At 36.0% G+C, this 19,520-nt stretch overlaps 1 protein-coding gene across 1 annotated transcript in view; it reads left to right on the plus strand.

Annotated features, from left to right (window-relative positions):
- Window positions 1-5,153, plus strand: part of LOC149237948 (uncharacterized) — a 39,802-nt gene extending 34,649 nt beyond the window's left edge. The window contains exon 4 of the mRNA XM_089369433.1: window positions 4,903-5,153. Coding sequence (XP_089225559.1) covers window positions 4,903-5,153 — 251 coding nt within the window. The remainder of the gene's footprint in view (window positions 1-4,902) is intronic.
- The last annotated feature ends 14,367 nt before the right edge of the window (window positions 5,154-19,520 follow it).

The raw sequence follows: 19,520 nt of genomic DNA on the forward strand, positions 1-19,520 counted from the left end.
AAAGTATTTTTAGCCATTCTTCAAAGGGAAAAACTCCATAAAAATATTTTTCTTAAAAATTTAAATTTTTTAAAACCCTTGTATATTCGTAGAACTTTTGAATAAGTTTGTAGATCTAACTTGTAAATTAATTTTTCTAACTTGGGTTTTGGGGATTTTTAGTATTTTTTATATATTTAGGGTTTGGGTGTCTTTATTTTCATGTTTGTAGGTTAGATCAAGGAGTTAAGTGGAAGAAGAGTTAGATCTAGGCCCTTGAGGGTAAGATCTAGTCTCTTGGAATTTTTTGCAGGGTTCTCATGGAATAATTTTCAGAAAATCAAAGAGCTGAAGCGTAATTTTTTTTCAGAGCAAGGGTTTCAAACTTTTCAGGGACTCTAGCCCAGTTCTGCCCTCCAAACCCTCAATATCCCACCTTCTGCCCTCTATGTCTTGGTTTTTCAGCCTCCTAGGGCTAGCTGTGACGCTTAGGGGCTATGGCTCCCTTTCCTTCCCCTAGCCGCAGGCCCTAGAAGCCTTGCGACTCCCTTTTTGGCCTTCCATCCTCCTCCTTGAGGCCACCTCGACCCTCCTTCCCCTCCTCGATTCTCCTCCCCCGACCTCCTTTCCTCTTGCCCTAAGCCGCAACCCTCTAAGCGCTTGCGACCCTCCCTTGTGGAGCCTTTAGGCCTTAGGCCTTAGCCTTAGCCCCATAACCCTTATTTCCCAAATGCTAGCCTCACTGAGCAAAGCGTTGGCCCTTCTTGGCCTTTTCCAGCCTCCTTGTGTCCTGATCTATCATCCTAGCCCATTTATCCCCGCAAATTCACTTCCCTTGACCTTGTTCTCCAATTTTTGGCCTCTTTTGCCCCAAAATTGACCTGAAACCCTAATCTGAAGTTTTAAGGCTAAATACTTGGTGGTTTTGTAGGATTAAGGTCTCAAAATTCATATTTAGCAAGTGGCAAGGTAATCCCAAAGTTTCAACGATTTTCAATGGTGGGATCTTCAAGGCCTTGGGCCTAGGGTTTGACCTCCAAACCCTTATTTTGCTTCAGTTTCATTACAACAGTTAAATCATTAATTTCTAGGCCCTAAAATCATATTCTAATGGGTCAAAATCGATTAAAATTGCAAAGTCTATTTTTTCATGAGTTTTGGCCATTTGGACATCTCTAATTTGACCTAGATCTAACATATTAGCTTGCTGGAAAATACTGCATCACTGTGAAATTCAAGGCTGAAATATTTCTGAAACATATACTTGATAAGGACTAAAAATTTTGAATTTTCAGTTCCCCAGCAAAAACTTACTATTTTAAGACATTTGGGGTAGCATTTTCAGTGTTTTTAGCTCGCTGATCTATAGCTAACTTACTGCTGTAATTAGTTTATTAGTTCTGAAATTTCTGAATCACATTTTCTAAAAAAATCATTTTTTTTTCAAGTTTGGTGAAAATTTCTTATTTTCTAGAAGTATTGGGCATCTATTTTTAGCTGGATTAATTTGTTGATCTGTAGTTAACTCATTGTTGTAATAATCATATCAGATCTGAAAATTGCTAAGACAAACTCACCAAAAGCCCTAAAATTGAAATTTTCAAGTTTTGGTGCATTTTGCTATTTTTGGGCATATTGGATATCTAGCTTGGGCAGTTTTTAACTTTTTATCTTGCTGATCTGTCTTTACTTACTGCTGTAATCTTAAAATCAGATCTGCAATATTGTTGAATACACCATCATAAAGTGTGCTAAAGAAATTAATTTACATCACTGGTCAAATTGAAAATTTTATGTTTCAATGTATTGGGTATGTTTCACCATTTGAAGTAGTTTATGCATCGCTGTTACAACATTGATAACTCTGAATTTTTTGAAGTTGCGTAAGCATTCTACATCTAGATTTGCATTAATAACTTACCTCCTAGCATAAGCTAGGTTGATAGAGATATAGGTCAATCCTTCTTATCTAGCTTGAGGGGCTTCGACAACTCTTCTGTGGTTAACACGGTGACCTTGTAGTCATCAGAGCCACAGTCTCTGCTGCATCAGAGGCATCGGGTGATAGAAGCCTAACATAAGGTATTTGTTAATCAGGCCATTGCCTGCTTCCTGTTAGACTCCTTCCGACAACCTACCTTGGAGCCCAACTTCAAAATAGTTCAAGGAAGGTTACACTTAGACTAGGCATTTAATTAAAATTTACTAAGATCATTGCATCTCACATAGGTCCTATAGGTTAGTCAATCATTCAATCAGCAGTTGTCCATCTGGTCATTTGGTTCCAATTCATAAGAAGCAAGAATTTGTGACTCCATCAAGGGACTGGTCTCATAATATAAAATCTAATTTAATCATAATCCTGCTTAAATTCAACCAAGTGGCTAGGCCACTCATCTGTGTCTCCCAAGTAAGTTGATTCTCAACTTGCTTTCCTTCACTTCATTCCATAGGAACTACTCCCTATAGCCTGTTGTTGGGAGACAACTTGAACGAAGTGGGTGGGGATCAGAATGACAGCCCCCATCCTGAGCGTTGTCGTGGTGCCTCTGGGCAACAACAAGGCATACGATATATTCTTGCTCATGGAACTGTGTTAGCCATGGGGTGGGTTGTTAGGGCAATGAGTGGTAATGCTCCCTAGCAATATCTTGTGTGGTATCAATTTCAACACGCTCCTCATGTAAATGGTATTCTTTGCCCCTTTACTGGCTGTTATATTGTTGGTGTGCCTGATGCTTTTAAGATTTCTTTCTCATTTGTTTCTAAGAAGACATGGTAATCATGGTAGTCTATCTCCAAGTCGTTGTATTGGGACTATTTGGACTATCGTCAAGATTGGGATTTGGCTTCATGTTCAGTCTAGACCCCTTTATCAGATAAAGGATGATAGCGGTTACTTTCTACCTTTGCAGAAAATGATTGGTGATTAGTGGTAATGCTTCCTGGAAAATTCTCATATGGTATTGGATCTAGCATGCTTCACCTGTAAATGATATTCTTGCCCTGCTTAGGTCTTTGTGATATTGTTGGTGTGGCTGATGCCTTGAAGATTTCCCATGTGTCTATTTTAAACAGATATGCAAGCATGGCAGTCAATCTCCAAGCAGTTGTATTAGGATATTTGTACTATAGTCCTGGTCGGGATTTTGCTATACATTCAATCTAGACCTGATAAAGGTTAACTTGGGGTTACTTACTTCCTTTGCAGAAGATGATTGGCAATAAAAAGTTTTTATAGATTGCATGATTTGTGGGATAAGGATACAGGTTAGTCTTTATTTTGGAGGGATCTTAATTGCTTCCACAAATTATAGGGATGTTAAGTGTCTTTCTTTTACAACAGTAATATCAGATACTTGCAGATGATTGTTTAATTTCAAGACCTATCTAGATGGAATGGAGATGGTCTTATGGGAAAGCTTTTATGGATTATTGAATGAAGGATTTCTATGAGAAGATCAGAGTCATCAGACCAACTTGATGAATTGCAAATTACCTCGATAATAAGTTGCATGTTCATGATCATGAACTATGATGGAATACACTGTGTCAAGGTATCTGGTAGTCACTCTCTTCCTTTAAGACATGGTTCCTCAGGTGGCTGGCTCTTCATAATAGTTTAGCAGTCAAGGATTGACTCCATCATACAGGGTTTATGAATGTACCATGTCTAGTTTGTCAGAAGCCAAACATAGTAAAGCGTGTCTTCTGAAATTGCAAGGTTGTGATGATTTTTGGGCCTGAATGTCAGGGGTATTCAATCTTTTCTTTGTTACACTACTGCATTGGAAAGAGATTGTGTTTGTGGAAAATTAGATGGTATGGTAAGGGGAGGACTATGTGGGACACGATCAGGTTTAAGTTTTAACTAACATTTCCTTTATATGGAAGTATTGTTGTCGTCTGCTTTTCATGATGCTAGTACACCTTTCAATTTGTCAGAGGTTTCCACCTTTATAACTGATTTGGCTATCCAAATTTCTGCCAGAGCGGCCATTTTTTGCAATGACTTAGAAGGCATAGGATGATTTGACTCCTGAAGTGTGGACATGAGGATGCATTACTGGCAAGCTTCTGGAAATTGTTTAGACAGCACAATCAAAGACCATTTTTTTGCCTTGAAAAACCTGAACAAGCTGGAGGTATTAAGATGTATGGATAGAATTTCTAAATACATATGTTCCTGTTCAAGATCTAGGATTAGGAAGCCATTGCACTCTCTTTGTCGATACCCTTAAAAGATGAAATAAAAAATTATGTTAGGGTTTTAAAGTCCAATTCACTGGAGTCATCTGTATGAATCACTTATTCCTATGAACAAAAGATGGCTAGCCAAATTGAAAATGAGTTCTCAAATCGAAATTAGGTTGGCCCGTTTGGAAAGAAAAGTTTGTATGGTGGTAACTAAGCTATGAGAAGTGTTGTTACAGGTAGAGGAGATAAGGGCCAACTCAAACCCTTTGAATTAGCTGATAAATAAGCAGACCTTATGTTTCAAGTGCAACGAAATGGGGACTAGGGCACAGATGTGTGAGGTAAATAAATGTTCTTCAGTTAATTGAGGACAGTGAAGAAGAGGTTAATGAACTTCACGTGAAAGATAGGAAAAGGAAGCTAGTGATGGTGAAGGTCAGTTGCATGCAACTCCATTCATGTTGTTTTCGGTCCCCTTACTGGTTACGCCAACAATTCTCAAGTCCTGTATTAAAGTGAATGCTTTAACAACTTTAGAAGGTTTGAACTTTAATATTGTATATATGTTTAACGTATACATAGAGAAGCTATTAAGAAGTTAAATTTTCATATGAAAAGTACTGCTATTTTGAAAATTCACATGGGAGAGGTAGCAAAGATTGCACGGACAAGCATATGCAAGCCAGTTATATGGAGACTACATGTTGAAAACATATTTGCTTGTAGTGCTAAGCAGAGTAGACTTGATGTTTGGATTACAAGGGTTTTGTGTGCTTGGAGAACTCTCCATGAGTATGGATGAGTTGTCTTCGAAGTTTGCACACGAGGGTAACACAATCTTCGTCAAGGAATACGAGTACATCCTTCCAAAACTATCACCTTATATTAAATGGAAAAAGGGAGCAGATTATTTCTTGCATGGCCATGCCTATGCCTTAGAAATCAAGAAGGATATAGGAGCTGATGAAACTGGATAAAAAGTGTGGCATGCATTGTGTGAGATGATTTTGGAAATTTACCCACAGAGCTTCCTCTGCTTGGGGTATGGAGCGCATTACAGTGTTAAAAAGGCAGGCGCAATATCAACTGTAGTGTTTCTTTAAAATCAACCTTGCTTTGTTAAGGAGGAAACTTAGAGTGATGTCCATGATATTTTGGAATTAGGAGCAATAGTGCACAGTATAAGTTTATTTTAAAATATGGCTGTTTTGACATGGAAAAATGATGGATTGTTTGGATGTGTGTGAATCATTGGGCATTAAGCCCACGATAAAATATTGTTTCCATTCTCAGAGAATTACCTACAACAGTGCTTATTACTTTATAGAATTGAGCTCAGGTTATTATTACATGTGACTTAGGGCTGAAGATGCTTATAAAACTAACTTCTGCAATTATGAATGAGCTATGAATTCTGGGTAATGACTTTTTGGTTGTGCAATGGATCAAACTTTTCAAGCACCCATGGACAATTTTATTTTGTTGTTACCCACACAGATCTGTTTTTCTTTCCATGATATCCTTGTCTATAGCAAGTGTTGGGCTAGTTATGTGGAGCATGTGGGAACAATGCTATAGGTGTCAAGTCAAAACCAACACTTTTCTAAACAAATAAGTGTGGCTGAAGTCAAAACCAACACTTTGCCAAAGAAATAAGTGTAGCCTTGGAGCCTGTTACAAATCAAATTGGCAGGGTCGCTGAGGTCCTTGCAACCTGCTCTTGATTGGCATACATAGAATTGGGGTTCATTGTCATCTTGGCTCGAATCCCCACTCTTTAAACCCAACTGCCTCTTTAATGGCCACGGAAGGATTCCCTTTGAATACCTCACCCAATCAACAAAGATTAGTGCCTTGAACTGGGTTTTTGAATGAAGTGGAAGAGTTAATTCTTTACTGTCCTACTAGTTAATTGTGTAAAAATCTGCATGAAAACCCTTCAACCAATGAGATATGATACTTAAATATGCAATATATCAATGTGAGTAGTCAAAATGAGTGTACAAAAAATACCCTAACCAGATCTAAGATTATTCATGTGATTGGATCTCTGATTAAAGAGGTTCTAGTGTTATTTCATTTGCTGCCCCGTGACTGCATACTTTAAAATCACAGGAAAATGCGGGGACAACAACCAATTTCTCCTTAAAAGATGACACAATTAGTGCCACAACACTCCAGATCCAAGATGTAGGGGTGGGGAGGCTAAGCGATATTAGATTGACCTTTTTAGATCAGTTCCAAATTATTGGACAACAACAAATTCCAATTTCCAGCAAGCCAGAAATTGCATTTGTGAGTTTTGGGATTAAATGCCACTGAGTGCTATGCCCAGAAAAATTACAGTAACAAATGTAATGAAGGAACACCTGGAAATAAGTGTTTTTTAGACTAAAATAATAGATCAACAAGTATATTAAATGTAGTCTATATACAAGATTCCAACTAAAGATACTTACTTGGTGAGGGCGTGGAACCTTGAGAATCTTGCAGATATGTTCTATAATTGCAAAAAAACACAGATATGCAATGGAAAAGTTGATGCATAGTGAAAAAATATATAATATAGACGTTAAAATCAATGTATCAATCCTTGGTTAAGATATGAATTTATTTCCAACAACTTCAAAGTAAACAAGCTAGCTTTCTTATGCTATAACTTGAAAAATTAGCTAGATAATTATCCTAAGCTAAAATAGAAAATTAAATATTTTGGTATTTTTTATATATAAAATGGTTGTTGTAACTTTTTTACCTTGTGCTGCAACAAATTATCTCATGAAGCTAGGTTGTAAAACACACTTGCATTGAAGTTAGCCTTGCACTTGATCATTGAGGTGGGCTTGGTCTCTAGAGAGAAGTCGCCCCCACCTTTGACTTAAATTCTTCCCACTTTTCAAATCCAACTAGGAAAGTACCCTAGTGGGGCGTTCTTCGGTCTTCAGATCGATTGCTTAGTGAAATACAAACTCTTCTCCCAGTTGAAGCTCCCTCTTGGAATGGTTCAACCTTTGTCCAAGTGACCCACTTGCAACAAAGAAATAATAGCATCCAGTGTATGTCCTCCGAATGGGCATGTAGCCTTTCGATGGATTGTTCCTCTAACTACTATGTAATCTTATTTAATGGTAATTGTTTTAGGTTATAGTCTGATTACCACAATTAGCCTAGAAAATGCAAGCTAGTGAAAAGTAACCCACATAATGTAATAAAACACATGTTTTTAAAATAAGTTCTTTTTATTATAGCATATGATCTCACAAAATATAATAACCTTTTATAAGACTTTTTTAATGGTTGGCTAATGACTAGTTGACTCCTCTAGGAAATAATTTTTTTTTACTTGTCATCCACATGTTGGACACTAAGTAATTTTTATAAAATATTATATTTACATCAATAATTTGCCTACAAAAGGGGCTGACCTAGCTCACAATGACCTTAGTATCTCATCCCCTTTTGCATTGGTCCCAAAAGATGAAGAAATAGATAATATTGGTTTATATTTGCTCAATGATCCACCCAATGACTAGCTTGAGGTGACTCAACTTGCTTTAGTTGGCTCGACTTGGTCCCTTGAATTGAATTTCGCTGCACGTGAGGCTAATATCACCTTGATCATGCAACATACGTTAAAACAATTTGATTGCTTTGCTTAGAGGGGCATGTAACTGGGCTCGAAGGGCCTATCACTTGCTTTTCTTATCCATTGTCCTTCCTTTTTGACTCAACAATCCACCTTTTGACCCAATGTATGGTAAGTCTCTAGCTCGGAAATATTACCATTGTCTCAGCGAGCCAGGCATGCTATGACCCCACTTTGTGTTGCTCATTTGACCCCACATACTCTCATGGCTGGTGTTTGAGAGGCTCGACTACTTTAATGAAGCCAACGTTTTACATAGGCCCATCCCTCATGTGTTATGACCACCTTTTGGAACCTCACTTTGTCTTTAAATGCATACGACTTATGTTTGGACTAGTATTACATTTATTGTTATTTGCAATTTATTGTTGGGCTTTGAAATTTAAATTATCGACAATATTGAGGAAAATATCAAGATACAAAAATATTCATTTTTTATTCTAGCAACGTCAACATCAAACAAACACATTGTCACACAAATATGAAAATAAAACTACAATATAAAATGTATAAGATGTCAAGTGGTACATCAATCATTGATACTAAAATATGATATTTGTTATGAGTCATAAGTCCTAACAGGATAATACAAAATCACATTAAAATAAAATTAAATGTATCTCATGAGATGATCATCATGAGACATCTATATACTATAACGATAATTCGATAATCGTGATGCACTAAGAATGTGTGGCCAAGGATTAAGTTTCCCTCGCCCTTGAGAAGCTTATGGTTCTTATGCAATTCCTCAGTTCCTCCCTCCAATCTCTCTTTCTAGTAGTATCAAGAATTGAGTTCTTTGCAATAAGGACAATGTTTGGGGTAGCTGTAGGGAAAATATCCACTTCATGCCTTGGAATTTTGGCAATGTGGTATTTCAAGTGGGTGATTTTGCCACACATTTCCATTCCACATAGCTTTCAACTTGACTTTGTTCTATTACCACCCTCACATGGTTGACCATACTACCACATTTGGTCCAATGGCTTAGCCATTTCGTAGAGTTTTGATTAAATTTTTAAAATTTGGACCTATGACACAAAACAAATGTAGAAATTCAAAATCCAAGTCCACAAAAAACTTGAAGGATGCTTCAACTAGAATATCATAGCCATAGAAGTATTAAATCTCTCTCCCCATGGAGGGTGCCCTGGAACGAGACCCCCATGCCTTGATTTAATGACAACCTTCATGAAAATTTACCACGACATGCAAGTGACTTGGCATCTTGCATGTTCACAGATCATCTTGTTGCATCACACAGGTTTTTAGCCCAAGCATAAACGTTGGTGGATAAAGAAGGAAAATACGATGCCACATAAGCGACTTTTATTACCAAGGGGGGCGATTGGTAAAGCTCTTTGTAATATGATAGTTCTTGTCAACTCCTTGGTTCTCCTTGCTTACAATTCTTGGGAAATAATCATAATGGGGACTCCTACCCCCATGCATGACAGTGCTTAGTGTAATTATCAAACATATTTGGGGTGGGACTGCTGTATCTCTTATATTGGCGGGTTCCTCCTAATTTCATTTGAGACAAATCTCCTTGAATTTGGAAAATTTGAGCATTTCAAGGTAGGCAATTCAGGTGATCTCGCACTTCATTGGTTCTATTTAGTTCTTTGCCAACAAATCCTTGTTGGCTTTTCTTAAGGTAGGCAATTCAGGTGATCGCGCACTTCATTGGTTCAATTTAGTTCTTTGCCAACAAATTCCTGTTGGCTTTTCTTAGTTTCCATGGAGTCAGTTTGGTTATATGCTTCACCTCATTCATGGTAAAGCCCATTTTTCATCAAGCTATGTATTTTCCTAGTTTTTGTGTATGGGTTGGTTAATTTGCTTCATTTTTTGATTATGGACACACCTTTGTTTCGTGATAACCACACTAAGAATCAATCCCCTGGGCCTTGTGTATCTCAGGTGATTCTATTTTCATATCGGTACAATCTTCTCTTTGGCTCTGCTTTTTCATCCCACATCTCTGATTTGTTTTGGCCTTGCTCTATTTCATCCATTGTTGGTCGCTTCCAATCCTTTGCTATTTACTCTGCTATGTGTCTTGCTTCTATGCGCTGCTCTTGGGTCAACCTTTGTCATTTCATTGTGGATCTCGTTCCCTAATTAACTATGCGACATTTTGTTGCCACTCGTCGTGGGCAAGGAAGGGGAGGTTCCTCTGCCTCTAGGTCGATTGATAACAACATTGCTTCCACCTCACAACTACATGCCCAAGCACAAGTGCGAGAATCCTTGGCTTGCTATGAGGAAATTACTCCTACACTGGTTCGTCAAGAGATTGAGAGCACTGAAGATGAGGTCCGCCATGAGAGGTGTTGAACTCCTAAGAATCATGTCAATGCAGATATTGGTGATTGGATTCCCAACACTGGCACTTCTACCTATTCATGCTTCTCAAGCTACATGCAAGCTACCAATATTTATTGGCGTACCAAAGTACTTATGGGTTGTGTCCTCACCGACATCAACAACACACAATAGGAAAACAACATAAGATTTGTAGAATTGGAGGAGAAACTTGAAGGGATTGATCATAAGCTAGACATCCTTATCAACAGGACAATCAACTATGCTCAAAGGGATTGATCATAAGCTAGACATCCTTATCAACAAGACAATCAACCACGCTCAAAGGGATTGATCATAAGCTAGACATCCTTATCAATAGGACAATCAACCGTGCTCACTCCTTCGAGGGGAATGGCTCTCAGTGCACTATGAAACGAACTAACTTAGATCAATGATCTTTATGCATCACTGATTTTTTGGACAATAGATTTTATAATCCTCTATGCTCATCTAGACTGACATGTTAGTTCTTGTTACATTCAATTTATGTATAACCTTTTTTGTCTATCAGATGCTCTAGTTAGAAGGGGTTTCTATAACCTCGAGACTTTGAGTCTTAACTTTTGATTTAATTTCCCACGGTGCAGACTAGAAACAAATTGTTTTTGGACAATGTAATAATGTGACGTGATAATATCAATTGTTTTGCTAAAAAAAAGACAATTTTTTCTTTACATGCCTGGAAATATGGATATGGTATATTGGACTAGATCTCCACTCCACAAATGCTCAGTTGATGCAAAGAAAACTATGGATTTTCCCATGAAAAATGGTCACAACACTCGCAATAACCTCGGAGCTCAATCTCGGGACAAGAAAAAGCAAAAATAACTCCAAATAAGCCGAACTGGAACTTTATATTGTTGTTTATTGTAGCAATGATAAAATAAATATATAGAATGACACACCAACATGCATAGAGTTTTCAAGGAAGTAGAGGACATGGTATTTAGGGATTTTTGTGTGCTCGCTACAAAGTAGAGTCCTCTGCTAGGCTATTCTATAACCAAATTTCTTAGGAAATCCAATAGATGCTTCAAGAAGCATAGATGGAGGTTATCCAGGGAAGAGATTAACACTTTAATTTAGATATGTTCATAGATGTTGCTACATGGGTTCCAGACATAAGGCATACCAAAGGATACTTTAATTGGTATCCTCATACAATCGACCTTTACTGGCAGATGGAAACTCTTCTTAGCAAGACATTCTTGAAAAGAGATGATGCCAAAGATGAAACCTTGTTAACGCTTGATGAAATGTAGCTTCAAATGAAGGCTATGTAAAATAGAATGGAGCACATAGAAGATTGCTTGGACCCAAAATTTAGTTAGAACAAACAATTAATGTGCTATGACTCCTATTGAGGTGGAACCCTTTGTTTATTTATACTTCTTTTTTTTCTGGTTTTTACAAATATTTTAGAGTAGATAAGTCTTAGTATGTTAATCTACTTAGGAATTACATGTTTTGGTTCAAATACTCTATTATATATGGTATAATTTTAGACTCTTAAATTCTTATGGCACAATGTTTATTGCATTCAATGATTTGATTTTCCAAATGACAAACCAAAGATTAAAAATAGACATTTAAATATGTAATTTTTGTGAATTATCAATAAAATTAGCTAAATTATATAAATATATAATAAAATAAATATAACATTTCAAAAATAAAATAAATAATGTAAATTAATTAATTCAAAATATAGGAATTTATATCTATTACATATTTAATTAATTTTATATTCATCAAAAGTGTATTTGTTTATTTATCTTCATTTTTAGATATAATAAAATATTTTAATTAATTTTATATTCATCGATGTGGTCCTTCTCTACACCATGATTCCTCTTACTGAAGCCATCAATGTTATCAAAGAAATGGTTGATCGTCAAACTTCCAGGCTTGCTAAGGTTTGCTTATGCTCTACTTTTTTCAGCTTCTAGGGTAAGTATTATGAACATACCATGGGAGTAACAATGGGTTCCCCCTATCTCTTATTGTAGCAAACTTTTTAATACAAAAATTTGAAAAAAAAGCCCTAGAATCTTACCCATTGAAGCTCAGTTAGGGGAAAAGATATGTTGATGACACCAATGTCAAGTGGTCTCATGGTGATATTGAACTTGAAAATTTTCTTTACTACCTTAATACTAGATCAAAGAACATTAAATTTACAATGGAGACTGAAGAAAACAATATCATACCTTTCCTTGATGTGTTGGTCACCAAGAAAGTTGATGGAACCTTAGGACACAAAGTCTATAGAAAGAAAACTCACACTGATAGTTACCTCCATGCGAATTCCCATATCAACCCTCGCAAATCACTGGTGTTCTTAACACTCTAGCCATACGAGCCCTTAAGAATTTATGACAATGAACACATTGACCAAGAAAATAACCATCTGATCAAGGCCTTCAAGAATATTGGCTACAAAGAAAAAAATATCAGAAAAGCTTTCAAAAGTGCATAGAAAAGAAGGCTCCAACCATGTGAACCCCAACCATTATGCAAAAGAATTTATCTTCCATACATGAAAGGCATGACTGATAGAATCACCAAAATCTAAGAAAGAAGAACTTATCCATTGTTTTCAAACCAATGAGAATTGTCCATCAAGAAATGAGGTCTGTCAAGGATCATATTGACCCACATCAACACCAAGGGATCTATAGAATAACTTGTTCATGTGGTAATGCTACATTGGGGAGACTGGAAGATCCTTTAGAATCTGGATGAAAGAACATGCTGCTGATATTAGACATGAATGTGCTATTCCATCCCCGCTGAGCACTCTAACGATACCAAGCACCATATAAACCTTGAGAACACCAAAATTATCGCCAAAGAAAACCACTATTTAAAAAGATACTTCGAAAAGCTTTGGAGATCATCAAAAACCCTAACAATCTAAATAGAGACAATGACTTTGAAATCAACAACGGTTGTATTCTCCTACTTAAGAATTTTGTAATCTTAAATCCCACCCCATTTCCTACCTTCCTTACCTTTTCCTTGTAATATCCTTTCCCTTCCTTTCTCTTTCTTACATAATTCTGAATTAATACTTCATTATAATTATTAATAAAATTATAATAATAAGATTAATTAAATATAGATAATTAATTTATTAATAAAATTATAATATTAAAGTTAATTAATTATAAAAATAGAAATTATTAACCAAGAATGATAACATTACAACTACTTTAATTTAACTTCTATGTATAAGATCAATTAATAATTACTATATATTCTTATTACATTGAATAATAATTAATATATATTATTATTATTTTGAATAATAATAATATTATAGTGTTTTATCGTTTAATCTCTTTTTAAGTAATAATAATAGAATAAAATATTATATATAAATATATCTAATTATTACATTATTAAGAATATATTCACTATACAATATATTAATAATATTTTAACAAATTATTGAAATTTAATTAGGTTATTATATTATCAAATATTTTAGTTTTCTTTATAATTAAATTTTTTATTATTATCAATTGTTGACATTTTTTCATTTCATTTATTTTGTTTCTCATTTCTTATATTAATATTGTTCTCTCTCAATTATAGATCTATTGAAAGTAGACATTTCTGCAAAATGATTGTGGTAAATCCAAACTTCCAAACTAAAAAATTAATTATATAAATTTTTAAATATAATATTTTATGTAATAAAAATTCTATTTTATTTTTTAAATTAATAAAGTTATTTCATTTTGAAAATCTATAAAGATAAGTTTTAAGCCAAATTAATAAAGTAATTTCTTTACAACAATTATATAAAGCTAGAGTTTTAGACAACTATTGTAATATGATAATAGTGGTGCAAGTAGATGCATTTCAAAAATGTACTTTTCCTTTTCAAGAATGCTCATTTCCTTTCACCCTACAGTTAATCATTTTTTATTTTTTAAATAATTTTGACTTTAGATGTATTTATACTATTTTTTTTTTTTTTTATCCTTTCATCCTACAATTAATCATTTTTTAATTTTTAAATAATTTTGATTTTAGATGTATTTATACTATTTTTTTTAGGGAAATTATTGGTAGCAACTCCTAAGGTAATGCCCAGAAGAAGGAGAGCCACAAGGCCATAATCTCCACCCAAAGTTCGAATTCCAGCTACACTTGAAGCACCTCAAGTTTTACCTTTAATTGAGATTGAGGTACAAGTAGTACTAGAAGCTGAGCTTGAATCCAAAGCCATCATGTCTGGAGCAAGAGAGACTGAAGGTCTTTCAGAAGAGGAAGCATTCAAGAAAGCTTTGTATGACTTAACTAACATGGTTAGAGTCCTCTATGAAGAGAGGAACACTAGAATGGTTGGAGAGAGTTCTAAGGCTCCACATGGAGAGGGAAGCTAAGGAGATTAAAAAAATGATAAGAAGGATTCAAAGGGTAATGGAGGAAAGCCTCCTCCATATCCATCATCTTCCTCATCATATTGATCATCCTCAACATCTCAAACAACAACATCTTCCACTTCCACCACAAAAATTGTCCATACTCATTCAAAAACCCCAAAGGAAAAAACTCCCTTACTCAAATTGGACATTAAGTTTGAACTTCCCATGTACAATGGTGAGGTGAATGCAAAAAAGTTAGACAATTGGATTCGACAATTGGAGGTTTATTGCAGAATTCAGAACCTTCAAGAAGATGACATAAAGATCCAATTGGCTTCATTGAGGCTAGAAGGAGCAACATTAGTCTGGTGGGAAGCAAAGACTCAAGAGGAAATGTGAATTCATGGTAAGATATCCATTTCTTGGGTTGAATTTGTTTCTGCAATTAAAATACAATTTTATCCTTTAGCCTATATGCAAAAATCCATTATGAGTTGGAAAAATTTTAGGCAACTTAAAGGCCAAACAATCCAAGACTATACCATGAAGTTTAGAAAGAGGGCTTTGTTGTTAGGAGTAAACTTGAATTCCCAAGATACATTGTTGAAATATGATGGGGTTTTACATTCCTATTTAAAACATACTATCCTTATGTTCAATCCAAGCAATTTGGATGAGGTATGTGTGCAAGCCACGCACCTTGAAGCAAGGGGAAAGAACATTTAGGAAGAAGGTAGTAAGAAGAAGCCATTCAAGGGTAAGGAGAAAGAGAAGGGAGGAAATGGGAAAGGAAAGAAGAATGCAAGTGTAAAGAAAGAAGGGGAGAAAAATATATGCAAACATTGTTCCAAAGCTGGGCATGATGAAGCCTGTGGTTAGAACTTACAGCTCGAGCTAAGGCCCAAGAAACAAAACGATAAGGGAAAACAAAAGACGACCGCTACCACACAACATGATCTTGGATCAGATTTTGGTGATGAGACCAAGATTTCAGCCATGGTCACAAAAGGAAAAGAAGTTGTTGCAAGCACTAGTTCCTCACATAATCAGAACAACACTCCAAATGAAGAATCAATAATATAATTGTTCCATGTAAGGGTAATTTCAAATCATACAAAGATTGATGCATTATTTGATAGTGGGTCACAATCAAACTTAATTTCAGAAGACTTAGTCAAAAAGCTTAACCTTGAAACTGTACCTCATCAGAAGCCATATCCATTGGGTTGGATAGTCAATAATGAAAATTTACAGGTTACAAGGAAATGTTTATTCAAGTTTTGCCATTACTGAAAAGTTCATTGATGAAACTGAGTTAGATCTAGTTCCACTTGACATCTCATGAATCATTTTGGCTAGTCCATTGTATGATAGGAAAGAATTATTTTATTGGCATGAGAACAAATACTTGTTGCTCAAGAATGTGGTGGAGTACATTGTGAGAGCCCATCACAAAAAGTTAAACGTTTCTTTGGTTAATGCAGGTTAGATGAAGAGACTAGTAAATGCAAGGAAAAATTTTGTACTTCTCATGATCAAGAAAAAGAATGATATTGATTATGAATCTTTTGAAGGTTGTGATGACAAATTAAAATCTGATTTGTTTGATGTGGTAAGAAAGCATGGCGAGATGTTTCAAGAACCAAAGGGGTTACCTCCCAAGAGGGGAATTCAACATGAGATATAACCGCAGCACGATGTTCCACTTCCAAACATTGGTATGTATCACATGTCAATTATGGAGAGCATGGAAATCAAGAAGCAAATTCAAGAATTGCTGAACAAAGGTATCATATGCCCATCTACTTCGCCATGTGGTTCGCCCATTGTCTTGGTGCCAAAGAAGGACGAGACTTGGTGCATGTGTGTGGATTTCCATGCACTGAACAAAATCACGGTAAAGAATCGTTATCCACTCCCAAGAATTGATGATTTTCTTGATCAATTGAGGTATGCAAAGTATTTCACTAAGTTAGACTTACGAAGTGGCTATCATCAAGTTAGAATAACTGAAGAGGACATTTGGAAAACCACATTTAAAACTAAAAAAGGATTGTTTGAGTGGCTTGTTATGCCTTTCAGTTTTACAAATGCTCCAACTACTTTCATGAGAGTTATGAATGATGTATTAAGACCATTTATAGATGATTTTGTCATTATTTACTTGGATGATATTATCATATTCAGCAAATCCAGAGATGAACATGTCATGCACGTGAACAAAGTACTTGATGTCTTGAGAAAAGAACCATTGTTTTTAAAGATGTCAAAGTGTGAATCTGGCAAGACTTCTTTAGTGTATTTGGGAAACATTATTGGAGGAGGTGAACTGAAGATAGACCCCTCTAAGGTTGAGGTCATTCTGAATTGGCCCAAATCTAATACAGTTATAGAGGTAAGAAGATTTTTAGGGGCAACACAATATTGGAGGAAATTTGTTGCTATTTTTTCTTCCATTGCAGCACCACTACATGCATTGACTAGTGTTCAGAAAGTCTTCCATTGGGGAGATGTATGACAAAAAGCATTTGATGCTTTAAAGAAAAAGATCAGTTCAACACCAATATTGGCTCTTCCAGATCTTAGACAACCATTTGAGATTCAAATGGATGCTAGTGATTACGGCATGGGAGCAGTTCTTATGCAGCATGATAAGCCTATTTCATTTCATTCTGAAATTTTTAATGGAGATGTGACTAACTATCCCACTTATGGCAAAGAACTTTACGCATTGGTGCAAAGTGTTAAGAAATGGAAACACTACTTGATGGGTAAGGAGACCATTATCCATACAGACCATCAACCATTGCAGTTCTTACAGTCACAGTCAAAGTTGCAACAATCACAACACTTTAGATGGATGGGTTTTTTACAACAGTTTCAATTGGTTATCAAGTACAAAAAAGGAATCTACAATAAGGTAGCTGATATGATTTCTAGGCCTATTGTAAATTCATCTGTTATACTCAAGCATAATTCTGTTTTGCATGAAAGTTACATTGAGCAATATGCATATGATAATGACTTTCGAGATGTGTATGCAAGCTTGAGTCAAGGAAACAAAATTGAAGAGTTGGATTACCATGTACATAACAGTTTGTTGTATCACGTGGGCAAGTTATGTATTCCACAGGGAGAAAGAAACAGTGTCATAAGGGAGGCACACACTTCATTGATTGTTGGACACTTTGGTGTAAGCAAGACAATAGCAAATCTACAAAGGTATTGTTATTGGCCACACATGTTTGATAATGCATCTTTTTTTAAAGAGGATTTTATTTGTGTGCAACAAGTAAGCCTAGCAATAGGAAGCTAGGAGTGTACACTCCACTTCTGGTACCTTCACGTCCATGGGAGAGTATCTCAATGGATTTTGTAGGAGGTCTTCCATTGTCAAAGAAAGGTCATGATTACTTGTATGTAGTTGTAGACATGTTCAGAAAAATGTGTATACTAACACCATGTAAAAAATAAAATACAATTGAACAAACAACTCATCTTTTCTTCCAAAACATTTGGGTTTATTTTGGTCTTCGTACTTCCATTGTAAGTGATCAAGATTCTCAATTTGTAGGGAACTTTTGGTCAAATTTGTGGGACATGATGGACACTAAGTTGAAGAAGAGTACAACCTTTCATCCACAAATAGATGGAAAAATCGAGGTGGTCAACATGAAAGTCATTCATCTTCTTAAAGGATATTGCAGCAAACATCCCAAGTTGTGGGATGAATAGTTGCATTACATACAACACGCATACAACAGGGAAAAGCATTCTTCCACAAACACATCACCATTTGAGGCATGTTTTGTGTGCTTGCCAAGATCGTCATTGGACTTCATCTTTGAGAAAGATGTCACCATCGATGGTCACAACGACATCGATAAGGCAAGGAAGTTCATAGAGAAAATTCAATTGATACATCACACAGTGTAGGAACAACTTGAAAGAAGTCAGAGCAGCTACAAGGAAAGGCATGACAAACACCGTGTCGATCATAAATTTCAAGTTGGAGACGAAGTTTGGTTATATATTAGCAAAGAGAGACTTCAAGGGGAAGGTAAAATTCTTAAGCCAATCTGTTATGGTCCTTTTAAAATTCTGGAAAAGATTGGCAACAATGCATTTAAGTTAAATTTGTCTCCTTATATGCAAATATACTCTGTTGTTAATGTTGAGAATTTGAGATTGTTTGGGCCTCCTTTGATTGATGATTAAGGAGAGCATGTTCAACTGCCATAAATAGATGATTTCTCACCAGAATATCTTGATGAGCTTCAGCATGATCTCGTACTTGACAGAATAACCATAACTTTGAAGAGAGGGAATGCCAAATACCTTAGAGTGGGACTCAAGGGACAAAAGCCTTCTAAAGCCAAATGGTTGCAAATCGAGAAGGTGAGGGCGCTGTACTCTCACCTGCTGAATAATTGATAGTATATTTTGGGGTCCAAAAGGCTTCTAGTGGGGAGGAATGATAAGGTGCTCAGTATTTAGCTCAAAAATCAAAGTTCCCAGAATGGCTCAAACCCTGAATGACAACGCCGTCTCGGTGAAACGATCCCAACGCAACTCGTTTCACTGAAAACCGAGTTCGTATGAAGAAGATAATGAGTTATGTTCGCTTTGCCAAACATAAATTTTTTTGCAAAAAAATATGTACAGTCACTGCACAGTTAGCACTCTGTCCTGTTGACGTGGCAGATGACTGGGCAGGGTCAACATCAGTAAACACTCAATCATGTTTCGACATGTGTCATATGGTGGTTGGTTTGTGAGTGCGATAACGTGGCTTATTTTGATTGGTTAATGGAGGACCAATGAGGAGGGGACAAGTGACAAGCCCGAAGGCCGCCACGTGTCCCTCCCCAAAGGTAAACTATGGCGCGCAACAAATTTTATGGCAGGTTGGTCGAACCCGGGACCTTCTCCCAACAAACTCC

The sequence above is a fragment of the Pinus tabuliformis genome, chromosome 8, assembly GCF_031772625.1.
Source record: "Pinus tabuliformis cultivar Carrire ecotype Pingquan chromosome 8, CPIR1, whole genome shotgun sequence".
NCBI classification, from domain to species: domain Eukaryota; kingdom Viridiplantae; phylum Streptophyta; class Pinopsida; order Pinales; family Pinaceae; genus Pinus; species Pinus tabuliformis.